The sequence below is a fragment of the Perna viridis genome, chromosome 1 (genome assembly GCF_037379345.1).
Source record: "Perna viridis isolate PV_CMFRI_1.1 ecotype Kerala chromosome 1, ASM3737934v1, whole genome shotgun sequence".
NCBI lineage: Eukaryota > Metazoa > Mollusca > Bivalvia > Mytilida > Mytilidae > Perna > Perna viridis.
This window is the reverse complement of record NC_142445.1, coordinates 58818693-58839213: the sequence shown is the minus strand read 5'-3', so window position 1 is coordinate 58839213 and position 20521 is coordinate 58818693. Positions and strand designations below refer to the sequence as shown.

Below are 20521 nucleotides of genomic sequence, written 5' to 3'. Positions count from 1 at the left end.
AAAACTATTATCAAGCATTTGAATTAATCAAACGTTGTGAGCTTTTTTCCTGCATAATATAATATGTGGTTACAAAATAAGTTAAAGAATATAAAATGCAATTTAATCATTAAAAGTTACTTCCCTTTGATCTGGATAAATGCTTTGATATGCTGTCACCATCTCTTAACAATATTTAGGGGTCATTTACTTCCACATAACAATGCCGTTTTCTCTCTTCTTTCAATGTATGTTTAGGTATCGACATGGGAAGAATAAAGTAATATGTTGGTTTTCCCAACATATCTAGAGATTTTCATCCCTAAAGACGTTAAATTGCACCGAGTCCCTATCAACAGTGTTGTATTTTAAGTCTATATCTGCTTGATGTTTGTATTATTTCAAAAGAGACAATAATCTTGGCCCAAAAGGCCAAGTATCAAAGATCTCCGTAGGACTTAGCCTACCAAGAAGAGTGACTATCATATAAGACTGTTGGTTGGGCGCAATTAAAAATCGAATAAGTATATTATTTTCGATATATTCGAGCTGTATATACTATGTTGTAGAAACCAAAAACAAATTCCTTAAACCTATTGGTTTGACTGTAGTATTGGTCCTCTTTTCAGTAGGACATGAAATGTGATAACGCTTCATATCTTGAAAAAAAGTCCAGTGATCCATTTTTCCAAACGATTTACAATATCATTCCAAGGACCATTGTACACACATTTCTTCGAGATCAACGTGTAAAATGACAACCTAGCTGACCTTTTGACTTCCGCTTATTCAAGAGAACGTTTTTTTGTAGTTTTTGATTTCGTTCAAATCAATTTGGGGTCGTATTGCTCTTGAATTTGTGGTCATATGTTTCAAATTTCTATTCACATGTTTCTAAATGGCTAGGGGTCGATTTTTTACCTATTCGAAATAAATATATTAAATATTTAGTATTTGAATGATAATATACTATGGAGTGTTCAAACAAAGTTTCAAAGCCAATAAAGGAGAACATTATCCTTGGACAGGTTTTTGAGTGTAATTCTGATTTCAATAGGTGCATCCTATTCTAACCCGTTTTAACAAATTAAAATTTCTTTTGAGAAATTTTTAAAATCTTTTTTGTCACGCACCATTAGTAGGTATGTTCTTAAAGCACTACTCACTCATGTCAGAAAATAGTACCACATCTGCGTTTTGTGAATGAGCTTGAACAGTAGAAACCACCTAGTGAAATATTAGAATAATAAAGTTTATCAGGAACTCAACATGAGAAATAAGTACGAAGGCGATGTATGTGGTATTCTTTCTTATTCAGATCTCCCACGAGCGCTTATCAAAACAGTTCTTTGTATAAAGTACCTCCTTCTCTCTCTAATTATTTTGGTTACAATATAAAGTATCAGAAAAAAAAGCTAAAACATTTGTTTAACTTCTTTATTTCGAGAAAATTATCTTTCTGCTATTAAACACATTCAAACATTCATATCAGCATTTATACATTTTTCGTTATATTTTAACAAAAACAAATAGCAAACTCTTGTGCTGTTCATTAACAATATCACAGATTAATGTCATGATTTAGTACACAATATCATACAGTGTCATTCTCCATCAAGTTCCCAAATCAAAGTGAGCTCTTAACTTTGTATAAAAAACATCAAGACCAAACTAGTAAAATAATTTGATGAACATATGTTGAATATGAATTACATTCCCTGTTGGAGTATTTATGTATTTCGCGACATCTCCATTTTATTTGCTTGACAAATACACTACTTGTAAACTTAGCTTCCTCATTACCTTACAAAGAGTAAATGCATTATTTAATGAAATGGCGAGATTTACAAAATGCACAAAATGACTATTCTAAACATGAGAAACCTACACTTTATGAACATGTGTCTTGTTCATAGGTTGTTAACTTTGAGATCAAGAAAATATTATACTACAATATTTACAAAAAGCACTTGAAGTTTGCATTGGCACCAGATATTTATATCACTGTACACCTGGCAAAGAAATGCTCATATCAAATAAATATATCTTTCTCTAAAGCTTTTTATTGCTTAATGAACTTCTCCTCTAAAGTGCACGTATGATTTACGTGAAGCTATTTTTAATTTTAAATGATGTACATGGAACACTTCTGATACCCCTTTGCCAGGGTTCATTAATTTTATCAGATCTTCAATTAACTTCTTTACATATCGTATAAGACTTTTGACTAGATTTACAGTCGATGTTCATTATTGTTATTATATACCAACTCTAATCGTAAATTTGGAGATCGAAAACGGATCATGTAAAGCACCTCTGCAAGGACGGTTTTATACAAAAAATGAGACATTTCTCCTACATTAACTGTTAGTATTTATTGATAAAGGCAAACAAATTTAGGCACCGTAAGGTGTGTTTGAATGGTGTTTAAATAATCCATTAATGATCCTTGGTAACGAAATATGAAAACGACAATGATTATTGATGATATGAATTCGTTTAATGAATGAAATAACCATCAAATGGTCCCCTGCATAGTTTGGCCCCTTTCTGAAATTATGTCTGTTTGTGGTCACTTTTGTCATCGTGTGGCATGGTCCCATTGTTTAACACATCTGCCACAGAGATACAATATTTAACCCACAAATTAAATGCATGACGATCAACATACATGGCAGTAGTCCTTACCAACTGACTAGTCCAATCAAAAATACTTTGATTATGCTTATTATTATGGATTTATAATATTGCATATGAAAGACACGTGGTAAACAGTGCCAGTGTGTAAGAGATCAATCGAAAACAAAGTCATAACGTTTCACTGGCAATGCATGTGATGATCAAATGCACGCCAGATGACATCATCAGCTCTGACGTCATCATATTAATGCAATGACGTCACCATTCGAAAGACAAGTAGATCCTACTTCTGGGCGAGTCTGCTAAATATCAGCACCTTCAATGTCCACAAGATTTTTTAGCATACTTTTAGCAAATGACATTCTCTCTATTATATCCTTCTTGCATCCGTCTTGAATGAGGTTAACCATTGGATATGTATTAGCATTTCTATCTTGGTCAATGTAGGTCACGAAGTAGTCATTCTTAACATAACTCATTATTATTTTTGTATGGTCGTCGAAGAAGTTCACCTGTTAAAAAGAATAGTATTACAGTAACTTCGCTGACACATCATAGAAATTAAAAACAATAATGTATGGTTGACACATCATATTCATAACATGTTTACTTTGTGGGTAATACTAAATAATTATTTTCTTGTTTGTATAGAACTTACAGTATAAGTATTATAGTACAAACTTATAAGTCGTGTTTTTTTTGGGAGGAAACATGTAAATAATCAGATAATAACATTATAATTTATGTTTTTGTAAAAAGAAGGTTTTATTTCCTGTTTTGACATCTGTAGTACCACAGATTACATTATTCAACATTACACCCATTGACGTGGTCATACATGACTGTTTCAGGGATTATTTTGCACATCCATTTATCAAAAAGTGTTTAATGAAGTAAAACATGATTTTCCTTTCAAACAAAATTAAAAGTTTGAAAGTCCATGGTTCATGAATCAATTCACTATATTACCTGTAACGTGCCATCACTGAGATATAGAACTATGGCCTTGTTAGTACGGAACCACTTTTTTAGATAGGCATGGCCACACCATGAATCATCGGAATCTTTGGAAAGTTCAACATTTCCACCCTGAATTAAATGTTCATCCATATATCGGGCAAAGTATAACAATAATGTAGTTTTCTTCTCTAAGTCTTCGGGTACACAGTCTAAAGAGTAGGTAGAGATTTTCCCTGTCATGTCATAATACTGTATCGTTCTGAAAAAATGAGAACCTTTTTTTATAAAATCAATTTTAACTAAAGAAGGTTCATAAACAGATATATATGTCGAACTGAGGATGGGAACTACACGAAAAATTAACCAACAAGTAAAACAAGGATCAGAGCTAACATAAGGGGTTAATACAAAATATGAAACAAAACAAAAATGGATATGCCTTTCTCTAACGCAACTGAAACAAACTAGACCTACGGACTAGAATCACTATTTGGTTATCTTCTGCTGTTACTAAACGCCCGACTAGTAGTGTCCTGATAATTGAAGGGATAGTACGTGAAATCCAACAAATTGTCTTAATACTACTAAAATATAGACAAATACAAAAAAAAAGCAAAAACATCCATTTCCATGTAAGACAGGTATAGCAATATGGAAGGTACAACCGGGTGAATTCGTACACACAACAATGCCAGGAAAATCGAGAGGCAATCATGGACACAACAATGCCTGAAACATCGATGGAAAATCGTTGACAAAACAATACCAGTAACATCGAAATGAAGTCGTAGACAAAACAGTACCAGGAAAATCGAGGGGAAATCGTGGACATATCAATGCCAGGAACATCGTGGGAAAATCGTGGACAATAAAAATGACAGGAAGATCATTAGGACAGTAGAAGAACAGCAAACATCAATACACAAATGAAAATAAAAGTACAAAAAGGAAAAGGAATAACCCAACTAAACCTTCAAGTATCTACATTGTACTTTAGCATCAGATGCAGATAGGCATGGAATTATATTTAAAATAATGAAAGTAAATGCATTCTCCTGAGTTAGTAACTTCGATAACCGATTTGTTGCTTCTGGTACGTATAAATCAAAGATGTAAGGAGCATATTGATACTAAATATTTCATGACTACTGTTTTAAATGTGTATCTTGCTATATTAAAGTTTTCTTTATTGACACTACATCGATAAAACATTTCACCTTTGATGTGTGATAGATGGCTTTAATAAAAATCATATAAAATCCAGAAAAATCAATCTGATAAAAAATATATTCTAAAAACCAGCTTTCTATGCAGTCTGATTGCTTTCTTTAATCTTTCGTCAATTAAAGTGTCCTGTTGCGTCAGGTTTTTAACACTTAATCTTATCGTTAAAAACATCCTTCAATGTTTACCATCAGTAAACCACAAAGGAAGCACGCCTGAATTCATAAATTTGACAAATCAACAAATTCATTACAGGTACACTAACGGTTTTAGAAAGAACAAATATTCAAGTTTTAGACCAATATTATTGATCTTGTACAGGTGATATGAAGGAACACACAATTACCTGATTATAGAATTTATCACCACAAGATATGAGATAGTAAACTAAGGTGATCAGGTAGAGACCGATTGAAATCCACACTTTATATCTTTGTCTGATCACATAATTTTGTCAATGTAATAGAACAATCTCTAGACATTTAATGTACATATATCAAATCAGTTGGGGCGTTGTCAAAGAAGCTAACATTTCTCAATGTTTTTACAACGGAAGATTGCATTTTTAATCATCAAATTAAAGAATTGGGATTAAATTTCTTGATACGTGACCTAAGATTTGAATGTTAGTAAAAAAGCAAAAACGTTGAAGTATATTTTAAAGCAAGAACTAAGACGTATGAAGTATGCCACTATCAATGTGATGATGTTTGTTTATTTCTACAGATTTGTCTCATTTCATGTCATCACTACGGTATAGGTTGGCAATCTAATGACGTCATTCATGAGACAATAAAAAACTACAAATATGATTCGTCTATTATTAATACTTTCACACTTAATTAAATGTTTGAAAACTGCATAAATTATGCAGTCAACACAACAAATTTTATGTGAGAAAAACTCGAAAAGAACACTGGAGACTGTAAATTGAGACCTTAAAACCAAGGCAAATGGCTATGGTTATTTGATAATGACATATCGGACATTTTATATTAACCACTTTGACATTTCATTCATGGAAGATATCTACACATATTCAAAAGGGCAGTCATATATAGTCATTCATACTACAACTCATGGAAAACAAAGTTTTAAAGATGACGAATATCAGGGCTTAATTCAACCACAGAGTAATAATGGAACAAACAGGAGTAACTGACACAATTAAACTGAACCAAGGAAATTCTCTTAACTTCGACAAAAATGAAAACATTGTTTCAAGTATATGTCAAATTCATTATCCAAACACAACGAAAATGAAAACCACAACTTAAATGAAAACATGGCACCTGTTATCAAGTTAATGGGCTGACAGTAATTCTACATCTAAATGAGTAACAGTGAAACGCAACACCCATCTGGTGACATGAGTAATTTTGAAGTATTATTGATGAATACTCATTATTCATCTGGTGACGTGACTGTTCTGGAAGTATAATTGAACAATATTCAGATTCCATCTGGTGACATGACTATTCTGGAAGTATAATTTATCAGTACTCACATTCCATCTGGTGACATGACTATTCTAGAAGTATAACTGAACAGTACTCACCTTCCATCTGGTGACATGACTATTCTGGAAGTATCATTAAACAGTACTCCCATAACGTCATTAGACAACTGGAATCCAAAGCCATACTTGTTGGAATAGTCTACCCATTTTGTCACCCACACAGTACACGGATCACTCAGTGGAGTTGGGTTGAAGCTGACATCTAAAGAAAACAAAAATACAATATATTTCATTTATCATTTTAATGATGTATTACCTGACATGAACAAGCTTTGTTGAATCAACTCAATAAGTATGATGACTATATTTACACTTAAATACAAATTTATTTAATTCATTCTGAATCTCATCGAACGTTTAATTTGTTGTCAACAGGCGTAGGTAGCTGTAAATATGGTATTAATGCAGTATTACCTTTCGGCATATGTTCCAAACACGTATGGAGTACGTCTAATAATGTTGAGGCACATCTTGGCTTGGGTGAGTTACCTCTTGAGTAGGGAGGAGAATCTCTAGTATATGGTGGGGAATCTGATCTTTCTAATTCTCGAATAGGAGATTTGATAGCTGGAAAGGCGGCAGGAGATGTGACCCTCACTGTCTGAATCTATAAGACAGTATAATATGAGTTTATCCATTCAAAAGGACTTTTCTTAAATAATCTTATTACAGATCAAACTTTGAAATCAATGTGAAATACAATATAAGAACTTCATAATGTAATATTTAAACTCAAATATAAGCAAGGTGGAAAACTCTACTGTAAATGTATCATCATTCTTTCATTTCTATATATACATATGTTATAAAACAATCTGGTAAATTGCAATTTCTCCGAATATTATTACATATTTCTTAAATAACAGGGTTCAAACAAGGAAAATCGGCTATGCAATATCTTGGAATATTTATGTTGCTGAATTAAGTAGGCATATAAAAATAACTCCTATTTCAAGGACGCCAAGGAAGCTATAACACTATATTTGTTTGTCAATTAGCATGGTGGATGATACTGTGAAAACTACTGACAAAACTCAATCTGCCAGTTGATAGTGAGTTTCCAAATTCGTCAAAATATTAGAGATTTTGTAAATATTTTTTACATATATGACTGTTTATGCCTTAAAATCTACACATCTTAGTAAAATGTTTTTCAACTGGACACTTGCATCACAAACCATTCACCTTACCTCAGCCTTTTTTTCAGATTTATCTTACCTCAGTTTGTTTTTCAGATTTAGGATGTTCTGGTTTAGCTTGGATTTCAATCTTTCTCATAGATGAAGTAATTCTGTCTACCTGGTCCTGTTTGTTGTCTGACACTGCATATGACTTAGGCCTATAAATAATACACATAAAGGAGTTATGTAAAAGGCAGATTAAAAGAAGTGCTTGAAAGTTTACAATATAAAGGTAAAAAATATCAAAGAAACAGGTGTGAGTTGGCCTTGTATAGTAAACAAAGGGCAATTAGGATAAACGTTGATGCCTTTAAATTTATATATACATTTACACAACCTGATAGTTGAAAAAAAATGCTATTGTTTCAAGTCTTATTTCAAAACATCAGTGGTCCTTTTCACAAAAAATCGTAAGTGTAAAATTAGTCGTAAGTTATGACGTCATAGTAAATAAAAGTATTGTGACGTCATAACTTACGACTAATTTTACTCTTACGATTTTTTGTGAAAAGGGCCACAGATATGTATACCATTATTCAAATTCTAGATGTCATTCACTATTAATTATTAACCTTGTCTAACAGACAATTTATGGATGTAGAATAATTGTTAATGGTATTACACCTTAAAATTTGATTATAAACTCGCATGTATTATGAACATAAAACTTGAAAGTGGTTCAATTTTTTGCATTCTGGTTAGTCGTGTAGCTGTATTGGTACACAATACTTTGACGCTTTTATTGTAAGCTTTTTATTTTCTAAGCCGATTAAGAGGGTATTAAGGGAGGTGATAGACATGGGTGGTGAACAGGTTCTTTATATCTACATATAACCAGGTTTACCTTGCTAACCAGATTATGGGTGGTATAGCCCAATCTTAAACCTTTTACAGAACATTTAACCATTATTTAAGATATTGCCATGGATCACAATCAAATCATTTTCTCTTAAACGTGTGTTATTTCTGATAGACTAAACCGTTTTGAGAAATCATATCTTTGAAACGTACCACTGATTAAAGCCACAAAATCTACAATGCAAAATAATTGTTCCAGCTTTTCTTTACAATAACACAGAGAACTGGTATTTCAAAGCAAATAAGGCAGTGGAAATCAATTTGAAATTTAAAATTTTAAATGTATGAAACTCGAGTAAACATTCAATTTGAAGATTAAAATCTAAATAATCCCATTTATAACTTATATTGATTGTTATAGATTATGGTCCAAATATACTGCTTGTTTATACTGTGTCTAGATTTTATCTCTTACCTAAATAGGAACTGATGCAAAAACAAACATGACCAAAGAACATTATAGATGAATTAATGGTAATGCTTTTACATATGCTGACCTTCATTTTCGTTGTTAAATCATTAAACCACATGCATTAATAAGTACCTGAAAATGATTACAGCTGCAAATATAACAGAAATGACGTATTGACTTAATTAATGCATTACCTGTAAAAAAATCGAAGATTGTTTCCTAACATAAAAGGGTAAGAGATACTTATTAGTGTTTTAACAAAATAGACATGGAAAGCGTACCTAGGCAACCTAGTGTATACAGCAAACTTTGGGGCATTTGTACAACAAGAGACTGGCAACGATTTTGGCATAAAACCGGATGAGATGAATTCGTCTGAAAGCAACTGTTGAACTGTTGGTCGCTGATCAGGTTCGTGACGGAGACACTTTTGGATGAAGGTTGCTGCAGACTGAGACAGGTTCGAGGGAAGGGTGTAGTTATTACTGGTTATACGGACATAAGTTTCCTTCAAGGTACTTGTCTCAAATGGAGGTCGGCCAACCATCAGTGCATACCTGTTGATAAAAAGTATACTGTAATACTTGACAAAATGTGTTCGTTTAAAAGAACATACGTTTAAAATATTACAATGCTCAGAGCAATAGAAGGTGTGTACAAAAAGAAAACGAGTAAAAATTACAAAAAAATTATTATCAAAGCAAGATATTATGTAATAAAACAACTTTAAACCTGTACTTGGGACACCATTTGACATTTTAGACATGCAACTTTGCCAAGACATTCACCTGTTATAAACATGTATTACGGTTTAAATACTTACGTGACACAGCCGAGGGCCCAAACATCTGCCTCGTAGCTATGACCTCTTTTCTGTAGCACTTCTGGCGCAATGTAATTTGGTGTACCACATACAGTCCTAAAAATAAAACATTTTCATTCAAGAAACATCATGCCCTACGATAGGATAATGTTGTCCACACTTCAAGTTCTTGCATTTCTCGTTCTCCATGCAAAATTGTTATCATATAAAAAGTACTAAGACCATTGTAAAAAAATGATGCGCTACAAATTCACGCAAGATTTACTACTTATAAATTAGTAAAATGGAGGCGAAGATATTTTTAAAAACTTTGAAATGTGTGACTTTCATTCACTCACATTTTCTTTTCTCCTTCATAGCTTATCCGGGTGGCCAAACCGAAATCAGCAATTTTCAGCTCCATGCTATCGTTTAGGAGCATGTTACCAAGTTTGAGATCTCTGTGTATTACATTTTGACTATGTACATATTTGACGGCACTGACTAGTTGTTTGAGGTGAAAACGGACCTCGGGTTCCGTTAGGGTTTTCCTCTGTTTGAGCATGTGAACCAAGGACTGCAAGAGAAAACATCAGAGCTATAAATTACATGTGAAATTCGCAACAGACCTCAAAGCATTGTGAGATAACACAACTACTTCATCCACCCCTTCGTTTGTACAAGAGACACACTGCATCACCCGAACAAAGACCTGCGCTTCTAGATCTGCAATTAAGGACATACCCACAATGTGTTGATTTGTGTCGAGTGCAGTGCAATTCACACTCCCTTTCGCTTGATTTTATGATTAGGTATTGCGAATGTTAATGTCCGTGATCTGGTTAAGCACAGCAATGTTGGAACTTCATTTCAAAAGAATATTCAAGTATGCAAGGCAGATATTTACCCGAAATAATTGTTAGTATTGTCTGCTTTACCTTAGTGGGTTTTACAATGTACACAATGCCTGCATGAAATCAAAACGGTATTATTAATATTTTGTGCGGCCTTGTTTTGGGTTCTTTGTGTGTTAAGATCGACCGTGTTGGTTGGTTAACATGTCTTTCAATTTCACTGACTCATTCATTTAAAATTTATCTCGACAAGATTTAGGGAGTCATAACCTTTTTCCTATTTGAATGGAAATAGATTTTCTACTAAATCTTTGAAAGAATTTAAATCAACACTTTATTGCCAAACACAGTTTTTGGATCTGTAAATAATGTTGATTTGACTACAGACGGAATAAAGTGATAAGATTTTCACCTTTTGTTAGTGTGAAGTCAGATGTTTTACTGATCTACCATACCGAGTCTAATGGGACTGTTTTGTTTGGATCCGTTATTATTTTCCGATAAAGGGCAACGGGAACAAACTTTTATTGTATAACATCTCATAAAGGGTAAACTTAATCAATTTACTTCAAAAAAGATTATGGTCAGTTAATGTATAGAAAATCTGATTTAATGGTATATCATCTGTCATTTTAGGGCTTTTTCAATAAGATATTTAACCATGCCTTTAAGGCTTTTTAATCATTGCTCAGTCAGCGACACTCAAATCATCTTGCTGTTCTGTAGGTATAAAAGATCTGAATTATTGATGACTGTACATGCTCGGATTCGGTTTAATCTGAATAACTGGTTGATATCTATGTAGATGGGGATTTATTATCCTAACAACAGTTTAGAGTATGGATAAGTATGTCCGTAGATAAATATCAGACAAATTTACAACTGGTATATTTTCCAAACAAAGACAATCTGAGAGCACGTAGACTAAAGGGTTAAATGGGTTCAAACTATAAACTGTGTATGTCTATATACTGTACATCTTAGAAGGAGTCTACGCTTTCTTTTTACTGTAATCAACATAATTTATGTACTTAAATGTAAAATAGTAATTGATATTATATTACTACTTATGTTTACAACATATCTAAATACACCAAGACAACCTAAAATGAAAGTATATTATTTATTGACAACTTTATTAGGCTCAATGAAACAATAATACATAAATCAACCATTACCTTTCTTGGACAGTTTTCTAATACAATGTAAACATTTTCGTCGTCTTCAAAGTAACTATGGAATTCTACAACGTGTTTGTGCTTCAAATTTTTGTGTAAATCGACTTCTCTCATAATCTGAAAAGTAAAGTAAAAAAGTGGATTGCAAACCTGATATTAGCCTCTGCTTCAATGTGATAAATGGATACGGAAAAATGGACAGAGCTTATACAACACAAAATCTGTGTCATAAAAAGAATATATAATCGGACAATACTGCCAATTATAAGACTTAGTATTGTGACGAGAATTCGAGTCCGATTGAAGTTTAGGTGTCTAACCTTTCGACTTAAGAAACAGTAACAAAAACTCGTGTTAGAAACACAATGAACATGACTTTGTGATAATTGTTATCTTCTTGTTCTCTTGTTCTCTTTTCTGATATAGATCCACCATGTATATGGTCTCTATAGAAATCAGAAATTCCAACTTTATTGGGTTTTTCCTTCATTAATCAATATTTCTGGTTTTGTGTCAAGCCTCAAGACAGGTATATTATTTAAAAGCTAATTTATTATGGATATTTCAAATTGTTCCGTAATTGTAGTTAAAGCAAATCAATTAAAGTAAATGGTTAAATGAATTAACCCTCTACAAATATAACGTTGACAGTAAATGCTTACATTGTCAATGCATTCCTTCAGTAATGACAACTGTGTCAATAAATTATTACTCGTAACCCTGGTAGATTGAAAAAAATAATCTAAACCGAAACTGTACAAGAAAGCACTTCCTTCTTTTCACACCAACAAAGGAAAGTGTATTTTAATATATCAAATGTGTACATTAATTGTTAGCTGTATCAGTAACAAAAACAAACTGAACAATATATGTCGATTTCAAGTCATTGTGTTGTACAAACTCTGAATCACTATAAAATTGTACGCCTCCTCTCTAGGCCATGGATCTTAAAATTCGATGTTAATTTAATAGTCGGAAATAGACGAATTAAACCAACTTGATGGAATAAGAGATATATCAAAATGAACAAAGACTTCAAGTTGAAAACTTTACAAAATAGGTGTCTCAGCTCCTTCAATTAATATTCAAATGTCCATTTAAACTGGTGACAATTTTGTTGATTTTAATGAAGTAGTTTGTACTAATGGGTTTAAGTAAAAGAGAGTGATTTATTCATCCAAAATAAATTTGACTTTTCTTATGAGTTCCCACGTCCTTCGTTGACTTGCGTCATGATTATATCAGCAAATCAACTAATTCGGTTACAATGGAGTTTCACCAATACTACAATTGTTCGAGCTTTTTTGGTTTATTTATAATTACAAAAGTGTGTAAAATGGGAAGCATGGAACGGTTGTCACACTAGTTGTTTATAGATCTCCCTGCTTCATTTGTACAAAGGAAAGAAAGTTTTTTTTCGCCCTTACCACAAACATCCATTAGTAATGAGAGACGGTAATGAATATTTTTAGGGTAAAGATTGATAAAATAACTCAAGACATGAACACTGAACCGAGAAATTAGCTGTCTATGACATCTGGCAGAGTGGCTTAGTTTTAGAGAGAAGTATATATTTTACAATAATGTACATAAATATTAATGATATGACAGAAATTTGTAATGTTTTATCACATTTCTTGTTACTTATCCTTGGGCGATATACATGATCTGTAGACTGTGGCGCTATAAATAGGACATATGTAATGTCAATGGTTGTGACGAACAAAGAAAGGATTAACAGGAACTGGAGAGAAAAATAAGGAATGACATATTCACTTATATATAAGATTGTTTTTGTTATTGTTGCTGCTTTCCCTACAAACTTTAGCTTGTTTTAAAGACAAACAACAAATGAAATTTGAATCGCTAACTATATTCAGTGACTATATTGCTCAATCTTCTAAGAATGCTCTTGGGTTTTATTTGTCATAAAGCTATTTAGTTCAAATGTCCAGAGTTGAAATCCCCTATCATTATGCTGTTTGCATAATCGATATCTTAAATTATTCATCAATCATTTGAACTATTAACAGTCAAACGTATAGTAGAATAGTTTTGAAAATCAAATTATATTCGTCCCAAGAATCAGGAACAATAATGTATGCGGTCTTTGACCATACAAGGAACAGCCTCATCCGAGACTTTGTTGTTTAATGAATCATACAGCTAACATATTAGGCCCAAAAACCTTTTAACGGTATGACAATGCGTGTATACAACAAAGGGGGTCAAACTGTGTTAAAACCTCTGTCAGAAAGAGATTAAAGCTCAGTAGCTCAAGTGTACAAAGACGAGAAGAATTTACTACCCCGACTTCACATAAAGTTTGTCATCCCATCTTAGTCAACATACTTTTTGATATGTTGATATGTCTTTTATGAAAGACAAACAAACAATTAGATTTAATAGATAAATCTCACATCTACACAGCCAATAAAAAAGACTTGACTATGCTTTATAACTTTAATTGCCTTTGTCTAGTTTTTTTTCCTGAATGACTAGTTCAAATTTATTTATTCCCTGCATGTAAAGGCATGCTGGGTAGATGGATGTGTATTGCCAGACAACCACCTGAAATAACTACATACCTAAAATACCTCAATATACCTTTAACATCAAAGCTGATTGATCTTTTGGTCACACGTGTGCAGTTCTTCTTTAGAAACATGCACAGTCAGTTAATTATCTTGAAGTATTAGTTACCTATCATATTTACAGTACAAGGACAAGGAACTTTCATGAAATATATCATAAACATCTGGTGTGTCTTGATTATCACAAAATCTGATACTATATGAGAATTTTCTCATGAAATATTAAAATTTTGTTTTTTTTTCTGTTTACATGGGAATATTGGCCCTTAGACACTTGCTCTCTGTTTTACACAGCTAAACATCTTCAATTATGGTGGATTGTTGAAATATGCCAAAAAGTATGTGCTTTAGGTAAAGTAAAACTGCAATTTGACACTTTTGATCAATTTTCTTCCTTATTTAAAAGAGCTATCTGGAAAGGGATGTTAACTATGCGTTTGAATATTTCAAACATGATCAATGGCCCTATATCATATGATTTCGATTAAATTCCATAAAGACTAACCTTTTGTCTTTGGTGAGGTTTGGAAATCCTAGTTTTAGCAATAATTTTTCCTGCATATATTTTATTACTATTCAGATCTAGAAGTTCATAGCACCGTGCAAATCCACCCTGAAAAAAAATCAAAAACGTAATATTATGTATTGTTTATTTCGTGGTTTAGATCTTCACATTCCATCAAACATTAGAAAAGGTCTGATAAATTGCACCAAAGTTAACAAAATGGTTTGTACTTTACCCTTTAATTATAGAAATAAAGGAGAAATTATCTGCAGTCGAGATAAGATCAAAAACTTAAGTAATTTTCTATGTACTTTTAACAATTAGCTAGGAGACATAATTGTTATGTATCAATACATACAAGTGGAATGTACTGAATGTAAGAGATCAAAGAAAACAAAAAAAAAAACATGCATTCAAAACGATTATTTAGCATTGCACCGCCCAGACACAAAAAATAAGGGCAATAATTACTTGTCTGTATTTACTGTGATGTTATAGTTATGTGTGAACAGATAGCTAAAAAATGAAATATAGAAATGATAGGTCAGACGAAACATACTATGGTTCACCATGATTTGTCACATATAGCATAACTAAAGGTCAGGAACTTCAACAGCTGAAGTTTGTTGTTACTTCTCTTGGTGCAAGCTTGCGTTAGTTTTGCACGTGTTTGAAGTGGCTGAATGAATTATTTTCCCACAGTTTCTTTCACAAAGAAATTTTGTAAACAGATTCCTGGGGTGCAAAAGATTCATAATTCATAAAACATATGGTTTTAGATATAACATGACCCATTTTCCAGTGATATCATTTAGTGCGCTGAACATATCATTTAATCGTTTTTTAACTGTAAAATGTTGGAAAGCCCTTCATTTTAGACAAAATCAAGAACGTCTTTTTTTCTACGTTGCATGCTGAATTCTATTTAGGCAAGGAATTTTTGTAAAAGAAATCCTTCAATAATAAAAAAAATCTTAAGGCAATCGAAGCAATTATGTAGAAATATGTTATACATGTGTTTAAAATGAAATATTAGATTCCACAAAGACTTCGACGCGATTAAATATTTTCTTCATGGTAATTCCTTTAATCTATGAACTTTTAAATAACCTTAAAAATTCGAGGCAAAATATAAAATAGGCCCAAGGAAAAATTGGATAAGTCTGAAAATATTAATTATTAAAGAATTATGATCTATTAAAACATACCAAAAATATTTTATCAGGAAATTTAAATATTTTTGTTTTTTACTCCGGTCAGTTAACAAATGGGCATATCTTTAATAATTAAAAAGTTCTGCAACTGAAATGTCTGTTCACGGTCGTACCTTCGACAAACACATGCATACGGACAAAGATATGCTCCTTTTGTGAAAGGGCCGATCCAGGGTCTTGTATTCACATCTATGGAACTATCTACGTTTCCAAATGATTTATAATTGTTGATATAATGCATATAAGTGAACTGTAAGCAACGAATATTTTATTTATCAATTTTCTCTCTCTGAAGTCGGCCATCAAAGTGATAACAGGCATCAGAAAACAGGTGCTTGTTTCGTTGGGCCGTTATCGACTAATAACATTATCTGTCAGTTCTGATGCTTCGGGTCATTAGATACCTTATCAGATAGAATACAGAATTCCGATAAGATGCTTAAACGAGCAAAGCCAAGTACAGCATTAGTTGAGGTCACAACCGAGGAAAAGCTTTTTTTGTAATTATTCATCGAGTTTTGTATTTCAGATTTTCGTTGTTTTAATGTACTAACACGCAATCTTTCGCAACGAAAAGTTTTCATCAAAGAAATTTGAAACCTGTAATCAAAAATCATTTATTCAAGTTTCGCTGGTCAATTTACTGATAAAAATCATATACTGTAAATGGAGTTAATTACAAGATTTGTGTATTGGATCCAATGAAACTACAGAATTATGTGTATTAGGTCCAATGAATTAGTATTTCCGGACGCTGATGTAGGTCTAAGGTTGATTTTTTAGGTATGTAACTTTAAATAAGAGCTAATTTTACAATACTTGGTGATTATTACATTGTTCAACAGTCTTTTTGTCCGCAACTAGAATGTGGAATTAGTCATTATGTCCTTCAACAGAAACCCGAAACCCATCATAACCACCCTGCCGTGTACATTTAGTATATAGTTTTTATTCTAAGGTTTAACAAGAACAAAGAAATTAGGTGATATATTTGATGTTGGTAATGAACTCTGTCAACCAAGTTTTAATGATACAGGTTTTTTTTGTACTTTCTCATCTGTCTTGCATAAAAGGCAAATCTTTGTGGTTTACTGAAAGACAAAAGAAGGTAAAATATGATTTCATTCTTTCTTTCTATCATTGTGCAGTACAATGTTGAAACCAAACATGTGAAAGTCAAGTCAATTTCTGTCAATGCAAAATGTGAGAACTGCAATAATCGAGAGGAAGTGGTAAAAATAGTAAATACGCCCAGTAATATGGTTATCTGACGATTCTATGGATCTTAACCTAAATTTAAATTTTATGAATGAGTCAGAATTTGAATGGATGAGATCGATAAAGGGGTGACATACCCTAATACTAAGGACGATGTGGGCTCTGTGTTTATAAAACTGATTATCATAGTCTGTGTAATATATGTGGAATTAAATAGTTTATATGTTTAAATATCAGATATTTCCCTCGTGGGTCACTTTGTAACTTTGTTTTTAAGACTGTAGGAATGTCGATAATCACCCTAGTCAATAGTTACTTGTGTTTGGTCCAGTTTCTATAAATATTGATCTCTTTAAAAAATCATGAGAAAATAAATGGATTACCATTGAGCAATTAAAATTAACGAATAAAAAAATATATAATTGATTCTTTTATCAAAAGAGAGAAATGAAGCTCCCGTTAAAATAGTTATTCTAAATCTTGTAAAGAAGTATATTCAAACTATTAATTTTATAATAAACTATCGTGAAGACCATTATTGAACATTTGACACCCAATCCTGTCATGTGTGTTAATCACACATTGTTTATTCTTTTTTTCTTGCATTATCACTCATGTTGGGAAAGATTTCGATTTCAAGTAATGTTAAATATAGTCCATTATATTGTTCACGGAATGGTATTGATAGGGCCATCAAAAAGTAACAAAAGGGGAAATAAATTGTTGGGTAATTATTGTTTTAGCAGGTGCGATAATCAGGTCAATAGAAATAACCCAATTAATGGCAGGCGATACAGACAGGTAGACATCTTAATACAATGTCAACAAATACTTCATAACAAACGAAAACATTTCACTCTCATACAATTTGTGTTTTCAATTGTACTGTGACAACCCCAGGGGGAAATGAAATAATGTGATAGATTCAGAGATAACGCAATGACATCTACTTGCAGGACACGGAAAGGTGTGGTAATCCGCAGGGGACTGGTTTTCAAATTAGCACATAATTTATCTACAGATCAAAGGCTTAAGAAAATTGATTCTGGACTGATATAGTTCTAAAACATTAAATGGTAACGAGACTAATAAAATGGAACAATTGGCTAACATACCAACCTATCTTACATAAGGAATATAAAACTCGTAAGTTTCCATAATACGTCTCGAAATATATTAACCCCATACTGAGAATTTATAATTTAGGAAGCAAGAGAAAAAATACCTTTATTACGTTAAATTATACGAGATAAATGCACAATATGCAATAAAACCTGTTACTGAAGTAACTATAGATCAAGACAAGTCATGGCATTGGAAATCAATGTAAAACACTTTAAACTGACTGCATGAGCAAACCTTATTTATGAAAAACAGTGGAAAAAATCATTAATAAATATATATTCAATTTTAGTTGCATTAAAATGCAAGCCTACATACAGCATACACACGTTTCTGAAACAGAAGACTTAGCAAGCTTGCATTTTCTATGCAGCGTGACCAAAATGTATCGCTTACATAAACCATAGAGTCCAGCTATTCACCTAAGAGATTCTTTAGGCATTTCGGGACCTGCTTTAGGTTATCTTCTTATTTTAATTTTGAACAATGTCCTTTTTTTACTCAAATAATCTAAACAAGTTTAAAATAGGGGCTCCACAAATAGATATAGCTACCGACTATACGTACAAATCCCATTACCTCCATTCCCTTCCCAAAATGGAGGGAGGGGGTACAAACATAAGTTCTTAGAGCAGGACTATCGACTCGGAGATAATTCTGCCATAAAATGATCGATGCCCGATCAACCTGTATGGCCTGGAGCCCGGTCTATACTGTTACATAAAATCACATACAACATGCACAAAAACATGATTTAAAACAACTAGTATTTCAGGTTGACAAGGGGAAGTCAAACAAGGGTACAAGATAAAAATTACAACTCAAACTATCTTCTATATGAATAAAAGAGTAACACCGTCGTTGGCGAAACAAACATTCAGTATATGCAAAGTATTTTTCAAGTACTTTAAATTTTCGCGTTTAATATACTAAAAATCAAAGATCAAAGAAAAATCAAGGACACAATTTTTTCTTATATAAAAAAGTATTGTTTCGAAACACTAGAGTTCTGATTGTCATACCATTTTGTCATTGTTGTTGTCATTTCATTTTGATTTTTGAACCCAGAACCAACGTACAGCCACCCAACAAAGGTAATGTATCAACCCTACCAATGAGTTAAATCATAAAATTACTCTATTTCATAACTTACTTTTCCTAATAAACGTCCTCTGAGGTAAGTTGTATCTGTTGTGGAATCATAAATAATGTAGTTAGGATCAAAATGGACCATGTTTATCCTGTTATTTGGATCTGCTAGCTTTCTTCTGGTCCTGCTATCAACACGTCTAGAATCACTCACATTCACAGGGTATTGGGCTATAGAATGCCCAGAATTCGGTGGTAGAACGTCCACAGACATTAGTTTAGTTGTTGTATACTCCTCGTCTCAAAATAATAACTATTTTGCTCTTGCGTGTTCAACAAACAAAGGAAGAGAGATCGGATGTTGACAAGTTAAAGTCTTCCGTCACATAGTTTCTATGTCCTTATGTTGATGTAATCTAGTCTATCTTCCCAACAGATGTGCTTAGCCTCTCAATTTTTACACACTTTTTTTCTAATTTGTTGCCTGAGTGAATCTGAAAAAGACGACCGTGTTATCAGGGCAACCCAGTTGGTTAGCAGGAAATACAGGAAATCAGTTCCTATTTTCACAACGTTGGAGATAAGAGAATTACTACTAAAATCAGAACAACGTGTTGAAAGAATACACAGAAGTTTAATGTGTGTATTGATAAAACTCCTATCGAAAATTGATCTAAATTTCTTACCTGATATTTACCTATGATGGAATTTGTCAAATAACTCTATAAAACACTAACACAAGATCGACTCTTAAACCAGTATTTCCTTTTCATTGTCAGGATAGCAAATGAAAACTTGTTCAACTCAGCTGATGAGAGATTTGTGTTCAATACCAGTAAATGTGATGTCACCCATTTGGAAGCCGATACTAACAATGGGCTTACCTGTATTTTGACTCCGCCTACCAGTCTTACCTGTAGATCTACTAATTATTATTGGCAAATTATGTACTATATCATAATGCGATATTAATATCGGAGGCAAACAATTATATGTTTTAATACACCTATCAGGAAATACATAAATATTACATGATAAATATTGATAAAATGTTCAGTTTCTCGGCTATAGATATTGACAAACGTTATGAATATTCATTTCAAAACTTGCAGGTAAAAATAAACATCTCTTAAATAGGTAAAAAGCAAGTAACTTATGTCATCCTTTATTTA

General features: G+C 32.4%; 1 protein-coding gene across 3 annotated transcripts; it reads right to left on the bottom strand.

The window, feature by feature from the left end:
• Nucleotides 1–1402: 1402 nt before the first annotated feature.
• LOC148629594 (serine/threonine-protein kinase PLK1-like) lies at nucleotides 1403–20244 on the bottom strand. 3 transcript variants are annotated; one of them, XM_088554125.1, is made up of 12 exons: nucleotides 20036–20244; nucleotides 19414–19843; nucleotides 14707–14814; nucleotides 11608–11724; nucleotides 9935–10152; nucleotides 9597–9692; nucleotides 9055–9330; nucleotides 7541–7661; nucleotides 6737–6929; nucleotides 6362–6524; nucleotides 3589–3838; nucleotides 1403–3131 (listed from the first exon to the last, which is right to left on the bottom strand). In XM_088554125.1, the coding sequence occupies exons 2-12, from the start codon at nucleotides 19621–19623 to the stop codon at nucleotides 2922–2924; spliced, it is 1962 nt and encodes a 653-aa protein (XP_088410251.1). In that variant the 5' UTR covers nucleotides 19624–19843; nucleotides 20036–20244; the 3' UTR covers nucleotides 1403–2921. The 3 variants fall into 3 exon arrangements, with proteins under 3 accessions (XP_088410251.1, XP_088410252.1, XP_088410253.1); XM_088554126.1 differs by having other exon boundaries at nucleotides 20047–20244; XM_088554127.1 differs by having other exon boundaries at nucleotides 20087–20244.
• Nucleotides 20245–20521: the final 277 nt, after the last annotated feature.

Bases quoted from the DNA above. Each gene is read 5' to 3' on its own strand.
- LOC148629594 (XM_088554125.1), bottom strand. From the start codon at position 19,623: ATGTCTGTGGACGTTCTACCACCGAATTCTGGGCATTCTATAGCCCAA. The intron at 9,331-9,596 runs GTAAGTATTTAA...TTTTATCAACAG, and splicing joins TGGGCCCTCGGCTGTGTCAC to GTATGCACTGATGGTTGGCC. The intron at 6,930-7,540 runs GTAAGATAAATC...ACTGTCTTATAG, and splicing joins AATCTGAAAAACAAACTGAG to ATTCAGACAGTGAGGGTCAC.